Genomic DNA, 21,355 nt, shown 5'->3' with positions numbered 1-21,355 from the left:
GGAGTTTTGATGTGCGCTTGTTATGGATGCGTGTGAATCTTTAATCTGATCCCCACAGGAAGCTCTCACACAAAGAAATAAAGAAAGCTAGTTTTATTATCTATCATCCATCTATCTATAAAAAGACATGCTGCTTTTAGACAGCAGAGTTACAATCTAAGCAGATAGCAAATTACAACACATACATTGATTAAAGAGTAAAAGATTCCCTAACTATTCTAGAAGGCCTACAGAAGCATGGGCATGACAATTTAGCTATAAACCTACACTAGAAGGGGGAAAGTATACCTGCCCTTAAAGCAAAGCAGAAGTGGCCATCCTGTTTGCTTAACAGACTTGAGATAGTGAGCCATTATTATCTGCACCGGGCCATCTCTGTCTGCCATCTGCCTTCAAACCACCTTACCATTGTGTGGGTGGATCCCACTGAGGAGCTGAATATCCTGTACTTGACAACTAATTTTGCATGTGTTAATCCTTAAATCAGTTGTGTGTGAAGAACTGAGGATATTCCTGAATGCCTTTCAGCAGGGGCCTGGAATCTGGCTTGTTCTATGGTCACCAAAGTTCATCATGAAGGGTCTCATGTCATAATAAAGTCAATCTTACACTTATGCCATGATCTACAGAGATAAACCATATCATAAATTTGGATTCACACAGCTCCTCACAGGGAAATACCTTGGAATTTTGAGAAGCATGTCCCTGTATGAGTTGTTTGACCCAGGAAGGTCCTGAAGATGGGGGTTTAAGAGGGGAGTGGAAAGAAAGTACAGTTTTTCAGAGTTCCCAAACTCAGGATGATATAAGGGACATGAGATCAAGCTGCACAATAGCTGGTGGGCAATGTGTAGGGAGTCAAGCAGACTGCTAGAGCTGGGGGGGGGGGGAAGTATTCGTGGAAAACTCAGAGCTATATATTTAATAAGATGCATTCAAGGCATTATGTGTATTTGCATGATTCTTCCTGACAGGTAAAATTATAGGCTCACTTTTAGCCCAGGAGGAATTCCAAAGGCACGAGGGCTATCCTTGTTGTTTAGTCATTTACTCATGTCCAACTCTTCGTGACCCCATGGACCAGAGCACGCCAGGCACTTCTGTCTTCCACTGCCTCCCGCAGTTTGGTTAAACTCATGCTGGTAGCTTTGAGAATACTGTCCAACCATCTCGTCCTCTGTCATCCCCTTCTCCTTGTGCCCTCCATCTTTCCCAACATCAGGGTCTTTTCCAGGGAGTCTTCTCTTCTCACGAGGTGGCCAAAGCATTGGAGCCTCAGCTTCAGGATCTGTCCTTCCAGTGAGCACTCATGGCTGAGTTCCTTAAGAAGGAGGGCTATCCTACCTATGCATTTGACATTGGCACCTAGGGATTTGAAGTCCCCTGTCCAACCTTGGTTGGCAGGGCTGAATTGGGCTGAGGTTCTAGAGAAGTCTAAGATGCGATTGGGGAAAGACTGCAGGTTTCCACTGTAAATGAATTCACTCTCCAGAAACTGTCTGGGCTGGCCACCACAGAGCGATTGCAGTGTGTGTGTGTGTTATCTGGATGTGGTATGCCCCCAATAGCTTATGCGGGAAATACAGTGGTACCTCGCAAGACGAATGCCTCGCAAGACAAAAAACTCGCTAGACGAAAGGTTTTTCCGTTTTCGAGTTGCCTCGCAAGACGAATTTCCCTATGGGCTTGCTTCGCAAGACGAAAACGTCTCGCGACTTTGTTTCCTTTTTCTTAAAACTGTTAAAACAAAGGGTGCTTAGCTTGAACAGCTACAGTTGCGACTTGACTTCGAGGAGCAACTGTTAGCACGTGGTTTTGCAGCCTTTTCTCAGACTTTGCTCACTTTTGAAGCTTTTCCAAAACTTTTCCAGAACTTCTCTTGCATCCATTTGGTAAGTTAAACTTTTAAAACTTTTTTGGGGGGTTTTGGATTTTGGGTTGGGGTGTTTGGGATTCAAGGACTTGGTGTTGTGGGGGGGGGGTTGTGATAATCTGGGAGCTTGTGGGCCTTTTTTGGGAATTTTTATGATTTTATGTGACCATTGGGCCAGTTTGTTTGTTTTTCAATTTTTTTTCCTGAGTTTGAATTTCTGAGTGCTGGCTGGCTGGGGGAACAGCTGGAGAGGTTTCTGCAGGAATCTGGGAGCTTGTGGGGCTGTTTTGGGAATTTTTATGATTTTCTGTGACCATTGGGCCACTCTGCTGTTTTTTTAAAAAAATCTGGATTTGAATTTCTGTGTGGTGGGTGGCTGGGGGAACAGTTGAGGAGGGGGTTCTTCAGCAAGAAGCAAAGAGTGGAAGAGGAGCCTTCTTCGAGTGGTCCCCCAGAGTCTTAGAAAATGTACTGTACACTTTGTTGATTTTTAAATGTTTTTCTGTCATGTTTATAAAGTTAATTTATTTTCCCTTCAATTTTTGAACTGCTCTTTACAGTATGTGTGACTTTAAAGAGCAGTTAATAAACTCTTGTTGTACCAAATTTGGCTTTGTTTGGACTTTTTTTGACCATAGGAACGCATTAATTGATTTTCAATGCATTCCTATGGGATTTCGTGATTCGCAAGATGAAAAATTCGCTAGACGACAAAACTTGCGGAACAAATTAATTTCGTCTTGCGGGGCACCACTGTACGATGCTGTTATAGCAGTCTTGTGCAAAGCTCATTTGTCCTCCTTCCTCCTCTGTCCATCTCAGCAACCACCCACAGCGTGTCTGTGTGCCAGATAACCCAGCAGCAGCCTCTAGAGTTACCATTTCAGTTTTGCCAAGGGGAAGACTGTGCCCAGATTGAAAGCATGGGAGACGGTCCCCCAAAATGTAACTGTCGGTGAGTCAAGAGAAAGCCCCACACCTGCAATAGTACCATTACCATCTGCCGTGGAATCAGCCCTGAGTGTCAGCACACATGGCTTAGGAGGATCAAACATGCAGAATGATTTCATGCATTTATTCTAGTACATTTTCTTCCTTCTGCTGTAGAACTCAGGGCATGGCACATGGAGGACCCTACGTGGTCTCAGCCTGTTCAAGCACTGAATGGACCCAGACCTGCTTAGCTTCAGAAAGGTGGCTCCATCATTTGTCCTCAGACTATGCCCTGGCTGGGACATTTGATCCCCGGAACGAACACCCAGTGACTTGAGCTGCGTGCAAACTAGCTTGTTTCCCAGGAGAATTTTCCGGGAACAGCTCACACTGTTCACACCAGATAGCAAACAGAATCGCTGCTCCACTTTGGGATTAGGGCAGGGTAAGTCTGTTTGTTCCTCTTTGTAGAAGAACAAACTTTCCCCGAGATCAATGTCTAAATTGACACTGTCAGGAACAGCAGATAATATGCAGTCTGGGAAAGCTCAAGCTTGTCACTCCCTAGCTGGCAGATCTGACGCAGGCCTAGCAAAGGAGAGTCTTCTTGAAAGGCAGCTCCACCCACCGACTGCATTTTTGCACGGGATGCAAATCTGCCCAGCTGCCTGGGGAAGCTTCAATTTAGGTGACAGGTTGGAACCCTCCCTGCCAGCAGATCTCCTAATGACTATATGCAGGCCAGAGATTGCTTGGTGATAAGTATTTATTTGCAATATGTTTGTGCTGCCTTTCTGCAAACCTCCAAGGTGGTGTACAGTAAAGGGACCCCTGACCATTAGGTCCAGTTGTGGCCGACTCTGGGGTTGCGATGCTCATCTCGCTTTATTGGCCGAGGGAGCCGGCGTACAGCTTCTGGGTCATGTGGCCAGCATGACTAAGCCGCTTCTGGCGAACCAGAGCAGCGCACGGAAACGCCGTGTACCTTCTTGCCAGAGCGGTACCTATTTATCTACTTGCACTATGACGTGCTTTCGAACTGCTAGGTTGGCAGGAACAGGGACCGAGCAACGGGAGCTCACCCCGTCGCGGGGATTCAAACTGCCGACCTTCTGATCGGCAAGTCCTAGGCTCTGGGGTTTAACCCACAGCGCCACCCACATCCCGGTGTACAGTATAATAGCTCAAAACAGTAATACGGATGCCTTTTTTTGTTTTGTTTTTTAAATCAAACCAGCAACAAGTTACAAGAAAGCAGCAACAACAAAAGAGCAACAAGTTACAAGAAAGATTCAGACTAAACATCAGGGAGAACATTCTGATAGCAAGAGGTATTCAACAGTGGAACAGTCTCCCACAAGAGGTGGTGGACTCTCCTTCCTTGGAGGTTTCTAAGCAGAGGTTGGATGGTCATCTGTCATGGATGCTTTAGCTGAGATTCCTTCATTGCAGGGGGTTGGAGTAGATGACCCTGGGGTCCCTTCCAACTCTATGATTACTAAAAACAAATTTAAAGGTAAAATTAAAGGGATGCTTCTCGACACCTCTTCTTAATGCAGAGGGAAAGAGACAGACAGACCCACTGTAACGCTAATGCAGGCATAGGCAAACTCTGGCCCTCCAGATGTTTAGGACTACAATTCCCATCATCTCTGACCACTGGTCCTGTTAGCTAGGGATGATGGGAATTGTAGTCCCAAACATCTGGTGGGCTGGAGTTTGCCTAGGCCTGCTCTAATGGGAGCACATTTCACCATGTGGGAGAAAGCCCTCTCACGTCTGACGTCAAGCCGACTTCTGCAAGTGGTGGTACCATTAAATGAGGCCTCTCCTGCAGATTTTAATAACTGGACAGATGATATCTTAGCCAAATTCTAAACCCTTTAGGGCTTTAAAGGTTAAAAGCAACACGTTTGATCGCTCCTGGAAAGCATCTAGCTTGGGATTTCCACCAAAGAGCTCAGGATGGCATACCCTGGGTTTTCCCCATTTTATACTTACAATAAATCTCTGAGGTAGACCGGGTTTAGAATTAGTGGTGTTTCCTAGATCACCCACTAAACATCATGGCTGAGCAGGAATTTGAGCCTGGTCAGACCCAGTACTCTTCCCCACCATACCCAACAGTGATTCTATAAAAGTGTGGCATTATGAACAAGCTGTATTCCAAAGGCATGCATAGATTTTTCTGTAATTTGTTCTGACCGAGATATTTTACTGCACAAACAAATCCAGTGCTTTGCTTATCCAATTACACACATACACACACACACACACACACACACACACACACACACAGTTTTCACAGTCCATCTGGTTAAAATTTACCTTAAACTTTTAACAACCTTTGCTACAATAAATATTTTCCACACAAAAAGTACAGATCCCTCTTCTTATCTCTGGACGTTTGCAGAAATCACGTCCTGTGAACATTGAGAAACGGCTTATTCTTGCGATGAAAGTTACATGTTTCCTCTCCTAGGCGTTGAGCTTGCCCTCCGTGTGCGGGAAATAAAGATAAGAATCATTGCAGATGGTGGTTTGCCCATCTATCACACAATCTGTTTTCTGTAAGGAGGAAATGGAGACCTATCATTCGGGTAAAGCACAGAACGGTGAACTGAACAGAAATGCAATAAAATATCAGCCAGGTGTTCTGTGCTGAGTGCTATACATGTCTGGTGCTGTTCTCAGGAGTAAAAAAAGATTAATTGCAAACCAATTTTCCCCATTTTAAGGAACAAGCACAACCTTGAGATAAAGCACTGATTAAAAAAACAACCCCAACCCTCATTAACTTCAGCAAAACGTGGCAATAGCTATTAAGTTCTTGGGAGGAAGTGACTGTGTCCTCTTGGGTTTCATAGGGAAAGAGGGAGTGTAGTTGGACATGCACCCTGGACTTTAAGAAGGCTTTAAAGAGCTGTTACTTGCAATACTGTGTCCAGTTCTGGGAACCACAATTTAATTGTGTGCAGAGGAGGGCAACCAAGATGATCAAGGGTCTGGAAACTAAGCCTTATGAGGGGTGCTTGAAGGTGTTGAATGGTTTCTTTAAATGTAAAGGTTCATCATTGTTCCACCCGATGTGTATGTCTTTAAGGGGCCAGAGCAAGGGCCAGAGCAAAATAACGAGACCCAGCTTTACAGCTGTGAAACATAGCAGGTGCTGCTGAGTTGCATTGATTAAGCTGTGTCAGTAATTGGGTGTAGTATATAAGGAGCAGCACCTAGCTCTCCCATTACCCTGGGGGATGGGCTGGTGGTTGGGTCTGGTTTGTTGATGTATTTAGTGTAAATGGAGTTTTTGTTTCTCTTATTAAAACCTTCTTTAAGTACTTTTTGAGTCCCTTTTTAATGCATGGTCTCCCCAGCAAGCTCTCTGCAGCGTTACTATACTGCAAATAGCCAACAGAAGGAGCTGGAAAAGAGGAGACTGAACGGAGATACGATTGCCATCTTCAGATGTCTTAAGGGCTGTCATATGGAAGAGGGAACAAGCTTGTTTTCTCCTGCTCTGGAGGATAGGACTCAAACCAATGGCCTCAAGTTGCAAGAAAGGAGATTCCAACTAATCATTTGTTAAAACCTTCCGACAGTAAGCTGTTAGGCAGTGGAACAGACTCCCATGAGAGGTGGTGGACTCTTCTTCCTTGGAGGTTTTTAAGCAGAGGTTGGGTGGCCATCTGTCATGGATGCTTTAGCTGAGATTCCTGCATTGCAGGGGGGTTGGACTAGATGACCCATGGGGTCCCTTCCAGCTCTATAATTCTAAGTATTGAGAGGGGGTGCTGTAAAGGCAACAGAGCGGCTTGAAAGAATATGGGCTATAGCTAATGTGAAGAAGTGTGCGTGCACACGAGAGGAAGCAAGAATCCGAAAAATGTGTAGGAATGGGACCGGATCCTGCTCTAGTTAAGTCCTGGCCTCTTATGCCACACATCTGCATCAACAGATGTATCCATTAAGTTTAGTAGCTCCAGATGTGCGTTTGTATAATACATGAAGAACAAGTGTAATGCATCCCAAATACATCACTTTGTGTTGGATTTGTTTGTTCGTTGCTGGTTTCTCCCCCCCCCCCGCCCCCAATTTCCCTTTTCTTTACAGCTAATTTCCTCAATGGTCCTGCTTGGTCATTCTCTCCTACCACACCTTGGGAGCCTGTACATTCCAGCTGGTTTGCCTATGAGCCGAGCTACATGATCAGCAGCAGTAGCATGTGGTCAGTCTTGCCTGATGGCACCTCTTCAAAACGCTCATGGAATGAGGGGTCTTTGCAGTTGGAATGCTCCTTTTTATGAAAGACTCTTTACACCCTCTTTTCTTCATGAGATACTTTGGGGGGGGGCTTTGTCCTATTGCTTACTGCAAGAGTGGGGCACCTCAGGCCTGGGGTGGTGGTGGTGGAGATATGCAGCCCTCCAGATGTCTCTATCCAGCCCTCCCCGGATCTTGTCCATCACCCACGTTCCTCGAGTCCTTTTGTCTGCCTGAAATGTATCCTTGAACTGAGATTCAGGGGAAGAAGGGTTGTAGTTCGTGGATAGAGCATCCCAGGTTCAGCATCTCTAGGTAAGGCTGGGCGAGAGACCTCTGCCTGAATCTCTGGTGAGCCACTGCCAGCCAGTGCTAAGCTAGATGAATCAAGGGCCCATCCTATGTATTAGATATGTGGATTGTTGTATGTCACATGTCTTTTTACATTCCAGCACAGCTTGCTGGGAACTTCCGTTTGTGTATAGTTTTTGTTTAGTGCTTCCTGCTCTTGGACATGAAAGAGAGCAGACATGTTTTCTTTGTCCTGAACTATGGTGAATAAACAGCTTGTAAATATGCTTTACATATGCCTCTGTCTGCTACTTCTGTTGTGTGTTATTCACTCTGCTGGTTAAGGCGTGCTCAAGTTTCTGAAGGCTTCTGAAGCTGTAAGTCGCTGTTTGATGCTGTCCCAAAGGACTGGAGTTTGCCTGGGGGCTGGAGCCAGCTGGGGGCCTGCAAATTGCCCCTGTTCCCTTGGACGCATCCCAACACTATGCTCCTATAATGCCTCTTGGTGATGAGGAGCCTGTGTTTGTGTGTACAGTGGTACCTCTGGATGGGAACGGGATCCATTCCAGAGCCCCGTTCGCATCCTGAAGTGAATGCAACCCGCGTCTGCGCATGCACGGGTTGCGATTCGCCGCTTCCGTGTATGCGCATGATGTCATTTTGAGCGTCTGTGCAGGCGCGAGCAGTGAAACCTGGAAGTAACGCATTCTTGTTACTTCCTGGTCGCCATGGAGCGCAACCCGAAAACGCTCAACCTGAAGCATATTCAACCCACGGTATGACTGTATAGAAACCTCAGACTTATGTAGCTGGAATGTAGCGGATAGTCACATAGATTGCTCCGCCCACTGTTACCTTTGGCCTGGCCCACTTTGAACTCAGGAGACACACCCTGCTTGCATGTGGCCCCCAGAAAGCTGCCCAGGAGGGAAGGTGGCCCTCGGATTGGAACAGCTTCCCCAGTCCAGCTTTCTGTGTACAGTGTGCAAGTCAACTCCCTAGACGTGCTGTTTATTTTGCTTCTGGAGCTTCTCGAGTCCATCCCTTTGTCCTTCCCTTGCTCCTCCTGCTGTTCTTGAGCAGCTGAAGTACACTCATCGGGAGAGTGCTGCAGAGAGAATAGCCGTTTTGCCCAACGTGCTGATGTAGGAAGCTACCCAGAATTGCGTATTCATAGAATCATAGAGTTGGAAGAGACCACAAGGGCCATTGATTAAGGCCAGGTCTTCTCAGAAACAGAACTGCAGCAGGTGCTGACAAGGCAAGATAAAATATAATATACTTATTTGGTGTGTCTTCTCACCCAACCCACCTCTAAGCTTTGTTGGCTCCAGGGTCCTTGGATACATCCCCCCACTTTAGTTGGTCTCCTTAAACAGGAAGTGACAAGACATGAAAATGAAGGGTTCTCTTGCACCTGATCTTCCTGGCAGGGTTAGAAACTGAAATATGAAAGCTAGGAGACCTTATACCTAGATTATGGGCACAACAATGGAATGTCCAGGCGCGCTTTTTTAATAACAAGAAAACAAAGCTGAAAATGAATGAACGGCAGCTATAGTATTATATTCATTTTTCACATGGTCTAGTCCTTCCCCTGCTCACCCCCCTAATATTCTTAAGTGGGTGTCTTCTCCAGCCTTCAGAGAGTAGCTGGAAGTGGGGAGGCAGAAAAAGGTCCTTCTTTCCTTCCACTCTGCAATTTTAATCTGAAACCTTAGGTGCAGAACTGTACCCAGAGCTCAGAAACTGCTCGAGGTAATGAAATTCCCTGTTGCAAAATGTGCCTAAAAAAATGGGAGTTTTGAACACAGCTTCCTGGGTGCTCTTTGCAAAGCTGAGAATGGTCCTGTGGTTAAAGTGGCGGGACCTCTGCTCTGCACATGCCCAACCGTGCCATTTTCCCAGAGCCACAACAAAGCGATTTTTCTACTGCTCTAAAGATATGTGCGGGAGGCAACTTCCACCCATGCCTGGCTCTTTAACAGTTTGCACTTGCCCCGTAAACTCCTCAACCGAAGATTATGGGCAGAGGTGGAGCCGAGAATGAGATAGCGGCTTACTGCAAACAGTTCATGCCTCACCTCATACTTTGAACGACCACGATGCAAATTCTGGGCTCTTAGACAGAAGATAATCTTCGCCTGCTACGGATGGGTTAGAAAATCAGACTTGAGTATCAAAATGGTCTGAAATGCAACCAGTCATGGAAATGATCATGTGTCCTGCTTTACAGAGGGCAATTTTCTCTTTGAAGGAGTCCTCTCTGTGCATGGCTGAAAAATAAAGAATTCCAGGGAGGGAACACAGGTGCCTGAAAGTTGCCAGTTGTTAGCTCCTGGGCAGCAGACTAAGTATACTTGCTCACAGCTTCACCCTTGTATGCATTGGATTTTGACTTAAGTTGTAGTGATAATTTCTAATTTTGCATATACACATACCAATGAAAAGGTGCAAATTTTATGTAAATCTGCATCCTCTGTTTTTGGGTGGGGCTTAATTCACTGCTTTACCAACCGCATACTTTTCTGCAAGCGCAGGCCCTTTGATGGAGGAAAAGTGAAGTTGCCACCCTTGGCAGCTGATTTTGGGTATCATTAGAGCAGAAAAATGTGTTTTTCCTGCCAGGGAGAAGTGGGGAAAGAACTTGTGGGATTCTGGTCCCAAAATACTTTGGGTGGCCTCGGACACCATTTTCTGTTCTCTGTCAGCCACCTCTGCTTTTCTGCACGACGGAAACCCTTTTTGTGCATTATTGTGTAACCGTCCTCTAAGCACCCACATTGCTGAAATTGGATTGATCCAAACTACAGCCAGACAGTGTAGCAGTGCTAATTAATGCACAGTTGGAAATGCATTACTCAGCTGAGGGAGACAACAGGTTCCACAATGCCAAGAGCTGCACAATCTTCTTTTTCCCCGATTGCAAAAGAAAACCTAATGTTATGCACCAGGCAGAATGATAGTCTGATCAAAAACTTACTATAGCCACAGCAATTGTTTTCACTTTATGAATTTTAAAATCATTAACTTAAAACGAAGCAGTTCCTTTTTCAAGATTAAGCCATGAAAGGAAAAATCTCTCTTTTCTTGCCCTATGCTTTCTCTTGGTTGGATTGCATTAGATTTGGGTCCAAACCACCCCCTTTGCTATAGATTTTCAGTGGCATAGGCCATATTTCATTTGCACTCCTGACTCACACAGCTAGCAACAAATTTCCCTGCATGCTGTGAGCAATGCATATTGTTCTTAAGTTACCCAACAGTCAAAACCCCAAATGAGCTCTTCATTATCTAAGATTGGAGTTGCATGTAAACCAACTGTTGGTCTTCGAAAATGGCGCAGAACCTGCAAAAAACAGTGAGCGCAGACCACACAGGGTCTCCTATGAACTTGTCGAGGGCACCGCTTCCACATTTTTCTCACAGCGAAGAGGCACCCACTTCTCTATGCTGCTCTCAGGCGATGAACAAGATGCCAACCTCATGCTAGCGGGCTGTGCGACTTCTTCATTTCTGGACTCACTTCTCATTCTCATCTGCTGCCCACATGCAGCTTCCCTCCAACCCTGAAACTGGACTTTTCCATCCCAATGCCCGCTTTTTACATGTTGGCAATTCACTAGCTTTAATGGGTCCTAGTTAAAGAGCCAAAATCAAGCTCTCAGCCATTCATGCAAACTCGAGATCGCCTTCAGTGCTGGCCCGCCTGTCAAAGGTTGATGCACGGGAGCAAGTTCTGCTTCACCAGCACATTCCCTGCAAAGAACATGAGCACATAAAGCAGGCCTGAACGCAGCCCATCAGCTGACGTCACTTGGGGGGTGAGCATGGTTTTGGGGGAAAGTGGCCATGTGGGAAAAGAGCTTCCCCACCCTTGCTCTAGGGGGAGATGTGTTTCCCAGATGCTACCTGCAGAGACTTGTATGGGATATCACTGCTGTGGCCACGACACTTGCAGCCAAGCCTAAATTCAAGTTTGAGAAATCTTTGTGCTAGGAGGAGGCAGAAGACTGAAGCAGCAATGCTTTATAAGCAAGAGGTTTTAACATTGGCATATGGACTTGGATTGCTCGGAGAGGCTGTTTTGCAGCAGCATCTGAACCAAGAAAACTCCTCTGTGTGGGTTTTTTTTAAAGGTGCAAAATCTTCTCTTTGGGCTTGCATGGAATGTCAGCTGCCCAGGAAGAAGGAAAGCTAGGCTAGGCTGTCCCTGTGCCTTGAACAGCAGCTTGATTTGCACAAATCAGCAGGAAGAACATTCTGCAACATGGAGCCCAGGAACTGCAGATCGAGTTGCAGGAGCAAACGTTGGCAGCCTGAGAATGGCGCAAAGCTTAACCAGGCAAGCCAGACTACAAATAAGCATTTAAGACGCACACGTTAAGGTTCTTTTTTTAAAACATTAAGTTTACTAACATAAATAGTGTTTATAACAAAAGGCACAGGTTTTTCTTTTCTCCCCTCGACTATAAACAATGGAAAAATATTTACAGTTTGCACAGAATATAGCAAGTGCACAATTGGTCTTTTTTCAGGAGTTTTAAAAATGTCTTTTTTTTCTGCCCCCACCCTCCCTAGCCCCTTAGCATCTTTATTCAGAGTTCCGCAATTGTTTCTTTTTCCCCTTCCGCAGCAAAAGGGATCCAATTCTACAAATATCAGGTTAAAAAAACGGTTGTTACAACAACAAATCAACATGAAGCAATTCTCTCTTTTTTCCCCACACACTCCGCCCCCCATTCTGTTCTCAGATCACAACGACGTTACTAACTTCTTCATACTGGATTACGAAATAGGGATAGCTCTGGTCATCGTTGAAAATGACGAAGATCTGAGGCTCAAAGTAGTTGTCCACGCAGGAGTCGTAGAGGTCGCTGGTGATGCTGTTGGGGTTGACGGGCGGAGGTCTTCGCATGGTGTGGTTGCCGACCGTGTACCTCCCCGTCAGGACTTTAGCCAGGAACATATAGTGGATCCCTTTGGGAGAGCGCTTGGAGAAGTTGTGCGAGTAGCTGGCTTTGCGGGCAAAGTAGCTGCCTTGCCCAAACATGGTGGCATGCTTCCCACAGACCCGGGGGTCAAAATTATGCTTGCAGATTCCGTCGACCACATCCTGCGAGGTGCCGTGGAACAAATGTCTTTCGTTCATGATCCGGTCCAGTCCTGTCATCTTTTTACACATGTACTCCTTTTTCCTGGAAGCGGGAAAACATAAAAGGAACCAGTGAGCTCCAACAGGCACGTGGCAAAAAAATATTCACACAAAAAATCGCCATGCACTAATCGATCCGGAACAAAACAAGCACACCCTCCTTTGTGCTGTGTGTGGGGGTTTAAAGCCTGAAGATTGTGTTGCTGATACTGAGTGTATGGGCCTAAATCACAGGGTGCAACTATTTCGGCCCCAAAATATTCCTGTCTACATAACTCTTGCCTCTCTGCTCTTCTTAAGGGGAGCTTAAGTAAAGTTCTGAGGATATTACCTCAGACTGGAAGTAGAGAGCTAAAAACAACAGAAGTCCAGCTTAATGACTTTATTGCCAAGCCTCTGGGACATGTCAGATTGACAGCTGGGGACTGGTATACCTGAAAGTATCATTGCTTTCATTGAAATAACAACACACCTTTAAAACACACATGAGTGCCTTCTTACATATACTATACTAGTAAAGTTAGGGAAACGGCTAGCTCAGAACACGAACACACAAACATTCCCCTTCCTTGTTGTGCTATGTATCTATCAGCAAGCAGCATTTTACATGGAAGAGCATTCAGGTCTTTGATTCTCCCACAGTTACAGCAACAAGGATCACAGGGATTTCTGGTTTTCTGATTACAGGTAGGTAGCAGTGTTGGTCTGTAGTAGTTGAAACAAAATTTTTAAAAAATCCTTCCAGTAGCACCTTAAGAGTAAGGTTACCAGACGTCCCAGTTTCCTGGGGACAGTCCCCGGATTTACAAATCAGTCTCCACACAAAATCACTTGAAGTTGAAAAGTGTCCCCGGATTCATTGAAAAAAATCTGGTAACCTTACCTTACAGACAAACTAAGTTTGTTATTGGTATGAGCTTTCATGTGCACGCACACTTCTTCAGATACACTGAAACAGAAGTCACTGTTAACAGTTGTCAACAGGTTTACCACACCTATCAGCCAATCACCCATTCCCACCACCCTTCTGAGTAATACCCCTCCCCACCTTCTCACTATATATAAGGATCTGGTGACTTCTGTTTCAGTGTATCTGAAGAAGTGTGCATGCACACGAAAGCTCATACCAATAACAAACTTAGTTGGTTTTCTGATGCACAGGTAAAACCCTCCACCTAGACTGGAAGAAAGTGTCCCTTGCAGCAAAATGTGTCCCCGGTTTAGCAAATTTAGAAAGAGGCCAGCAAACTTCAATTCAAACTGATCACTTTTAAGAGCTCTCCAAAAGGAACAATTACTCCTCAAAGTCCTGAGCTGCCAGGTTCAACAAAAAGACTTCTCCTTTCTAAAAAACAAAAAAACCCAACCAACCAACCAACCCAAAAATGGTAGAACAGGAAGTGGCAGTTCTTTGGGTGCTTCAGAGGAATTTCTGGGCTTTTGCTAGCATTCCTAACAATGAAGAGCCAGAATCAAACACGCTCCCACAACTCGGGTGTTTTTGATTGGGTACACAACTTGCTAAAACAGCTACTCATTTTTAACAAACTGGATCTGCAGACCCCTACAGCTTGTATTAACAATAAAACTGCACTTCACAACGGGGCCAATTCATTTTACAGGGGCGTTGCAGTACTGGAATTCCTGCAATATGCAGCTGGTTGGACCAGATGACGTTTGAGGACCGCCCTTCCAACTCAACAATCCCCCCCAACAAAAGTAGGGAGGTTTCCCCCAATTAATAAGGAGGAGAACTGTTATTATAACAGTTTGGCTCACCTCTTATACTTCTCCCACAAAAACTGGTTCTGAACTCGCAGTATTTTCAAAATTTTGTATTTGGTCTCTGGCACAGTCTTATGAAAGAGATTGTAAATGGTTCTGTAGCTTTTGTCTTCCTTTGACACAGGCACTTGGACGAAGTCCTGAGCTGGATCCATGCTGACCCACGTTTCAGGGTAGAAGTTTGGAGAGGTAACGGCAGTCGGGGATAAGACTTGTGAGTCGGTTGCCGGCGTCACGGGTACTGTGGGGCTGCCACCAAGAGTCCTAGGGTGGAGAGAAATTGGGATATTGTATCAACACAACAACAACAAAATAGTAATCTGAATATGTACTTTTAGAAGTATTTGGAAACAAGATTTCTTTTGTTTGGAGCAGGGCAACTGTTCACTATAAGAACCACCCTCCTGCATTGACCCAATGACCCATCTAGACCAGCATGCTGTTCTCACAGTGGCCAACCCACGGGAGACTTGCAGATATAGGGCAAGATATAAATTCAACGAATAAAAATAAAATAAATGAGCGCAACAGCACTCTCCCCTCCTGTGGTTTCCAGTTTTATTCAGAAGCTCACTGCCTCTGAGACTGGAGGAGGAACATCAGAGTTATCTAGGTTGCGAGTCATACTTGGGAACAATCGCATGATATACCATTATACCTTCAAGCCTAAGTTTTTAATTTAGAAAGCTAGGGGCAAAAGGACCGACCATCGGGATAAATAGCAGCAGCTCGTATGATAATATTACTGGGATCCACGGACACGGAGTCGCCGTGGGATTTTCCACTGGGCTTGCAACGTTGTGCTGCAGCATGTTTTCGATGCGTATGACCTGTCCTGGTGATCGCTCCTGCATCTGCTCAAGCCAGTCTCTGGTGAGGAATCCCACCCCTCCTATGATGGAGAGTGTCACCCGAAGGAGACAGAATTCCCGGAACATTAAGCTGCCGTCAAGAAGGTCCCACGAGCACAGACCACGGAACACACTTCCGTGTATTTAAAACCCGAACACTAGGTGTTCAAAGCCGGGGTACAGTTGGCTAACAGAAGCGATGGACTTCATTAAGGCTGCTACTGCACTGGGCACTTAACAACGGAAAGAGGAATGTTTTCCACTCTCTTTGTACAGAGTTGTGAACAAGGTGTCCCGTCCCCCCACCTCACAGGTTTCCCTTTCCTTTTCTTCTTCACAGAGTTCAGAAAAAAATAATCAGATTTTTTTATTTATATAAAACAAAAGCTCAATGGAATTTCTGCACAATTTCCCCACGTGTAAAAGGCCCACTGTGCCGATGTTCTGACCAATTAGATTGCTCTAGCCACTTTCCTCTCTATGGTCTGTCTCTCCTCTCTAGGAAGCGCCTTTATAGCATTTCCTTCGGTTGTTTCCCCTAAAGCGTAGAGGACAACCAGAAGTACAGTGAGGGGAAAGGGAGTATTTAATTCTCCCCCAAACACATAATGGCCCAATGAAAGAAAGGGGGGGAACTACCTCCCTTTTCCAACATTTGGGGAACGGGCAATGCCCACTTGGCTAGTTAGAAGCCTGGAATCCAAGTTACCACTCTACTTCCAGCTGCGGGAAGCACCCTAGATCAGTTTTCTCCCTGCTGAATTTCTGGGAGTTTCAAACCACACGCAAGTCTTGTGACCTAAAAGTCTTGTGGAGCAGAACCCAAGGGATGCATATGATGAAGGGTTATATTCCAAAACGATGCAATAACAGCTGGTCCTTAAAGGTGCTATAAGACCTTGTGATTCCTATGAACAGATTGTCATAGCTGCTCCTACATTAACTAATTTTGAAGTAGCAACCACCCATACTAAAGGAGATTTGCCTCTTATGGAGCTAGCCAGTGTAGCCCAGCCCACCACCAACAGGGCTCCTAAGCCTCTATAATGTGGGGTGAAGGCAAAACCCCACCCAATGAAATTCCTCTGTCCAACAGAGAAGCAACAAGCAGATTTTGAAAAGGACAGGGGCCTCACCAGGTCAGGCACCAGCTCCTGGGAATTATTATCCAATCCTAAAAGGCCTGATGAACTGTCATAATGATTGGTTCTGTTATTGGCCACTGATGCAAAATTTCCAGAGCTGCTCCCCTTATTGACCATCTCCTATACAGTGCTGGGGAAATAACGCAAGGAATATCAGAACAGAAATTCCCTTAATACAGCCGGGGGACCCAGAAGAGAGTATGGTAAGCACAGAGGTCATACACAGAAGTTGGATAAATCCGAAGTGCAACTGAAATGCAGGTGTTCAGCATTCCCTTCACGGAATCCAGAACAACTGATTGCAAGGACATCTACAAAGTCAGAGGGAGCTGTAATAGATGGGGTTAGGTGCATCTGAAGCATGATCCTATGCAGTTAAGCCCACCGAAAAAATCAGAAGGTTCATTAACATTTGGGTAAGTCAAGAGCTCTCAATAGAGAGACATGGGCGCTCCAGTTAGGAAAGGGGTTGTGGCGGGTTCACCCACGTCCATTTGCCCCGAAACAACATTCGCTGCCGAAAGGGAGTCCCATCACTTACTGCAAGTATGGCATGAGGATCACACAGGAGCGGAAGAAAGGTCTTCTCTTGATTTCTCTTCGAATGCACGAATTCTGCTGGAAGCCATCTTTAATGTTCAGGGTGTAACGGTTGTGCCACGTAACAAACCGGACCTCTGCCAGCCCTCGGTAGTTGGCTTCTTCTATCAATCGCACAACAGGCTTTTTTAAAATAAAAAAACAAACAAACAAACAAACCCAAGTAAATATTTAATAATCCACGCCACTGGTGCAAATATACCTTGGTTCCCCCCACTGTTTGTTTTTTTGGTAGAGTTTTCCAGTTCTGCTGTCATTAAAGATAGTGCTAAGCACCGCTATATGCATTATCCTGAAGGATTATAGTTGGCAACCCCCCCCCCTCTACCTTTCCGCCACACTGAAATGAAAGTTTGAACAACTGAGCAGAGGCTGATTAAATTGAATGGCCTTTCCAGTCTTCAGCTTCCAGAAGGAGAGGACACATGTGTATTTAAACCTCTCTCGTGAAAGTTAAGGGTGTTAAGCATCAATTGGGTGCTCCTTGAAGGGCCACTGGTGAGCAGTTGCACAAGGTTTTGTTTCTGCGAACATGTCAAGAGTTTTCCTGTCGACCCAGCACTCCCCAAGATCTGACTTGCTAGATTGCAACTCCCATCATCCCTGATCATTGGCTATACTGGTTGGAGCTGGTGCGAGTTGAGAGTCCAGCCACATCTGGAGTGCATAACACTGACTAGCCCTGAACTGGTCAATGGATACTTCCTCTCCTCTTCCTCACCCACCTGTGACCTGCTGCCAAATCTGCCCCGGAAAGTCTGGAGAAACCCAACAGCAGGTAGATGGGAAGTCCCACTGAGCTTGCAAAACTTTGCACGCGTAGCTATTTTTCTGGATATGGAAAAAGCTACCAGTTTACACACAGCCTTTTCATTTTTCCTTGAGCATCTTGCAAAGCAGGTTAGGCTAGTTAACAGTGATTTATAACAAAGACCACGCAGTGGGGGGCATCATGAACCAAGGCTTCCCACATCCATCCCCCCAACATTATTCCTGAAACTTAAGGGTGGTGGTGGTGGTGAAATACCTCTGAATATTCTCTCCAGCCAAAATGATCCCTGCAGAAATACTTCCAGATGGTGTAGTAGTTGGAGTTGGAACCTGTACACACAGGCGTAGACAGCCTCCTCAGCTGGTCAAATTCAGTCGTATCATAGAGTGCCAAACCATTCAAGTCGACTAAAAACTCATGGCCCCTGGGGGGAGGGAGAAGAGAAAAGGAAAATAATTCAGTTTTCTCTATCCATTCAAGAAGCGACTAGAAGTTGTGACATTTCAGCAGTTGCAAAGCTTTGCCAATTCTTCCTTCTACAGCAGGCATGGCCAAACTGGGCCCTCCAGCTGTTTTTGGGACTACAACTCCCATCATCCCTAGCTAATAGGACCATGGGTCAGGGACGATGGGAATTGTAGTCCCAAAACAGCTGGAGGGCCAATTTTGGCCATGCCTCTTCTACAGACTTGGAGGCAAACCAAATGCGACCCACAGTTCCGCAAACGCAACCTCTCAGCCTAACGAACCTTACAGGGTTCTTGTGAGGATGTAATAGGAGGAAGAGGAGAATTATGCATATCAGCTCAATCTCCTTGGGAAAAAGCCAGGGGTATATAAGCAATTTATTAATAAATTAATCATCCACTTTTAAAAAGTGACTTGTGGAAGATCAGGACAAAAGCAACTGGGCTCCATCCTTTCATTCCACAGCATTGTCGCAAATAATCATCCTCTTCCCCAGCAGATGCTGCTTTTTCGGGAGGGCGGATGCTTCAAATCTGGGACCACGGTGTGTGTGTGTGTGTGTGTGTGTAGGAATGGGGTCAAACACCTCCCTGCACATCATAGCAGGAGTTATTTACATTTTAAGAGCATGCATGTCAATTGCATAACCTGACTGACTGGGTTTTGCGCAGGGAGAGAGACGTATATATATATATATATATATATATATATATATATATATATATAAAAGCAGCGAACTATTAGGAGCAAGGAATACAAGCCAGAAGAATGAGTACAAAACAGAACGCAGGCGTTGTAGGATCTGTACGTCCTTGCCCCACATCAGGGAGAACATTCCTGGGTAAGATGGATTTTCCTTGCATCAGTTCTGGGACAACACCCTCCTCCCCCTCAGTCTGCAATCATGCATAATTTTTGCTGAGAGGCTACACACCTACTTAGGCTATCAGCTGGATGCAAAAGGCTAATCAGACAGGAACCAGGTGCATGCTCCCATCCCCCCAAAAACCCCTTGTGAGTCAAACGCTCCAATTCATTTATGATGCCATCATTTAGTACAGTGGTACCTCGGGTTAAGTACTTAATTTGTTCCGAAGGTCTGTTCTTAACCTGAAACTGTTCTTAACCTGAAGCAAAGTTCTTAACCCGAGGTACTATTTCTGGGTTTGCGGAGTCTGTAACCTGCAACATATGTAACCCGAGGTACCACTGTACTTCTTCCTTGCGGCCAAAGTTAAACAGGGCACGTGGTCTGTGGCGCAACAGAAACGGGGGGCAAAGGAATCACGCTAGATTCCTTGCACTGCACTAGAGCTGTTCTCTAGATCAGGGCAGCGGGCAACGCTCTCCCCCAAATTTATAATCATATGCTTGCCGTCCGATGCAAGACATCTCAAGGTGACTTGAACACACAACTGAAGAAAAGCACCACCAAGTTTAACAATAAAAACAATACCCACCCCTCAAAAGAACAGAAACAGCAGTGAATGAGATTGCCATATCCCCTCAACAGCTACAAAGGTAAAGGTAAAGGGACCCCTGACCATTAGGTCCAGTCGTGGCCGATTCTGGGGTTGCGGCGCTCATCTTCCTTTATTGGCCGAGGGAGCCGGCGTACAGCTTCTGGGTCATGTGGCCAGCATGACTAAGCTGCTTCTGGCAAACCAGAGCAGCGCATGGAAATGCCGTTTACTGCTACATATTTTCTTCAAAAAAGCAGGTGGTTTGTAAAGGATAAACAGGGCAGAGCGCCACATTCCTTGCTGCACTTCTGCAATAACCCAGCGGGGAGCTCTATTAAGAAAAAGTGTTAAATTGCTGACAGAGAAGAAAGTCAATATTGTTTGTGTTTTGGAAGAAGAGAAATAGGCTGCTGTATTGAGGGGAGGGAACGCTTACAATATGTGAGGAGGAATAAGTGATCTGGCACCACCACCTCTGAGTAACTAACATGCTAGCTGTGACACAAACCTTTCTATTCAACAGCCTACGTCACCAGATGCATAAAAGCAGCAAAGATCCATTTGTGCCATGATATTTAATAAGAGCACTCCACACACAGGCAGAGATCATCGAGCTCCAGATTACGACATGTTAATGTGTAATCCGTAATGACTGGTGGACTTTACTTCTTTGCGGCAGCTTAGCTCCGCTATCAAGGAAACTGTTTTGCAAATGGGGAAGTGCAAGCTCGATTAGGTGCCGCGCACCTGTTGCCAAGTCACCTGCTAAAACTTCTCTTTCAGTCACCTGTGCAGGAAGAAGGGAGGTGAAAAGATAAGATGAAAAGATAAGATAAGCAAAAGCTATTGATTTCCCCCCAGTTACAAGATTTAAGCTGCAGTGGATTTGGCAAGACAACTTCCCCAGCCGCATTCCCTATAAGCATGCAACTTCAGGGATGCTAAAGTGTAGCTTGGGGTGGGGGCACATTGAGTGAAACACCACGGGGGGGGGGCACTTACAGCTGCCCTACAGCTGAGGGGGAGGCAGTGACAGAGAGAAGTCCAGAATCAGATGCTGGAATGGGTATTAAGTACAGTGGTGCCCTGCAAGACGAATGCCTCGCAAGACGAAAAACTCGCTAGATGAAAGGGTTTTTCGGTTTTGCGTTGCTTCGCTAGACGAATTTCCCTATGGGCTTGCTTTGCAAGACGAAAATGGCTTGCGCTTTTTTCTTAAAGCCGCTTGAAGAGGCGCAGTTGCGACAGACCGTGCTTCGCAAGACGAAAAACATCGCAAGACTAAAAGACTCGCAGAACGAATTATTTTCGTCTTGCGAGGCACCACTGTACGTAGTTCTTGACTTCATGGTGCAACAAGAGCAGGCACATCTATCACAATAAGACTACGGAATGCTCTCCCCAGGGACGTTCACCTGGTGCCTTCATTATACACCTTTAGGTGCCAGGCAAAAACGTTCCTCTTTAATCAGGCCTTTGGTTGATCCAATTTACATCCTATGCCCTTTTAAAATGTTTCTTGGGGGGGGGTATTGAGTTGCTGTTTTTATTTCTATTAGGCATGCTGTGGTTTTATATCTTGCTTTTATTCTGTGAACCACCCTGAGACGCCCCAGGTATAGGACGGTATATAAATTTTAATGAATGAATGAGTGAATGAATGAATATTCAATGAAACTGAATTTTGGAAGATTCAATGAATGGGAAAAGAAGTGAATCTCTTCAGACAACACATAGTTAACTATGGCAAATTAACTAC

At 45.5% G+C, this 21,355-nt stretch overlaps 1 protein-coding gene across 3 annotated transcripts in view; it reads right to left on the bottom strand.

The window, feature by feature from the left end:
* Nucleotides 1-11,749: 11,749 nt before the first annotated feature.
* The window catches only part of TIPARP (TCDD inducible poly(ADP-ribose) polymerase), a 32,435-nt gene continuing 22,829 nt past the window's right edge, over nt 11,750-21,355 (bottom strand). For all 3 annotated transcript variants that reach the window (XM_083504101.1, XM_083504103.1, XM_083504102.1), the window contains exons 3-6: nt 17,921-18,089; nt 16,835-17,016; nt 14,292-14,561; nt 11,750-12,555 (exon numbers count right to left, since the gene is read on the bottom strand). In XM_083504101.1, the coding sequence (XP_083360227.1) occupies nt 12,108-12,555; nt 14,292-14,561; nt 16,835-17,016; nt 17,921-18,089 (1,069 nt within the window). In that variant the 3' untranslated portion in view covers nt 11,750-12,107. The remainder of the gene's footprint in view (nt 12,556-14,291; nt 14,562-16,834; nt 17,017-17,920; nt 18,090-21,355) is intronic.

Source organism: Podarcis liolepis (genome assembly GCF_965112155.1).
Source record: "Podarcis liolepis genome assembly, chromosome: 5".
In the NCBI taxonomy this organism is placed as follows: domain Eukaryota; kingdom Metazoa; phylum Chordata; class Lepidosauria; order Squamata; family Lacertidae; genus Podarcis; species Podarcis liolepis.
This window is presented reverse-complemented; position numbering and strand designations above follow the sequence as displayed.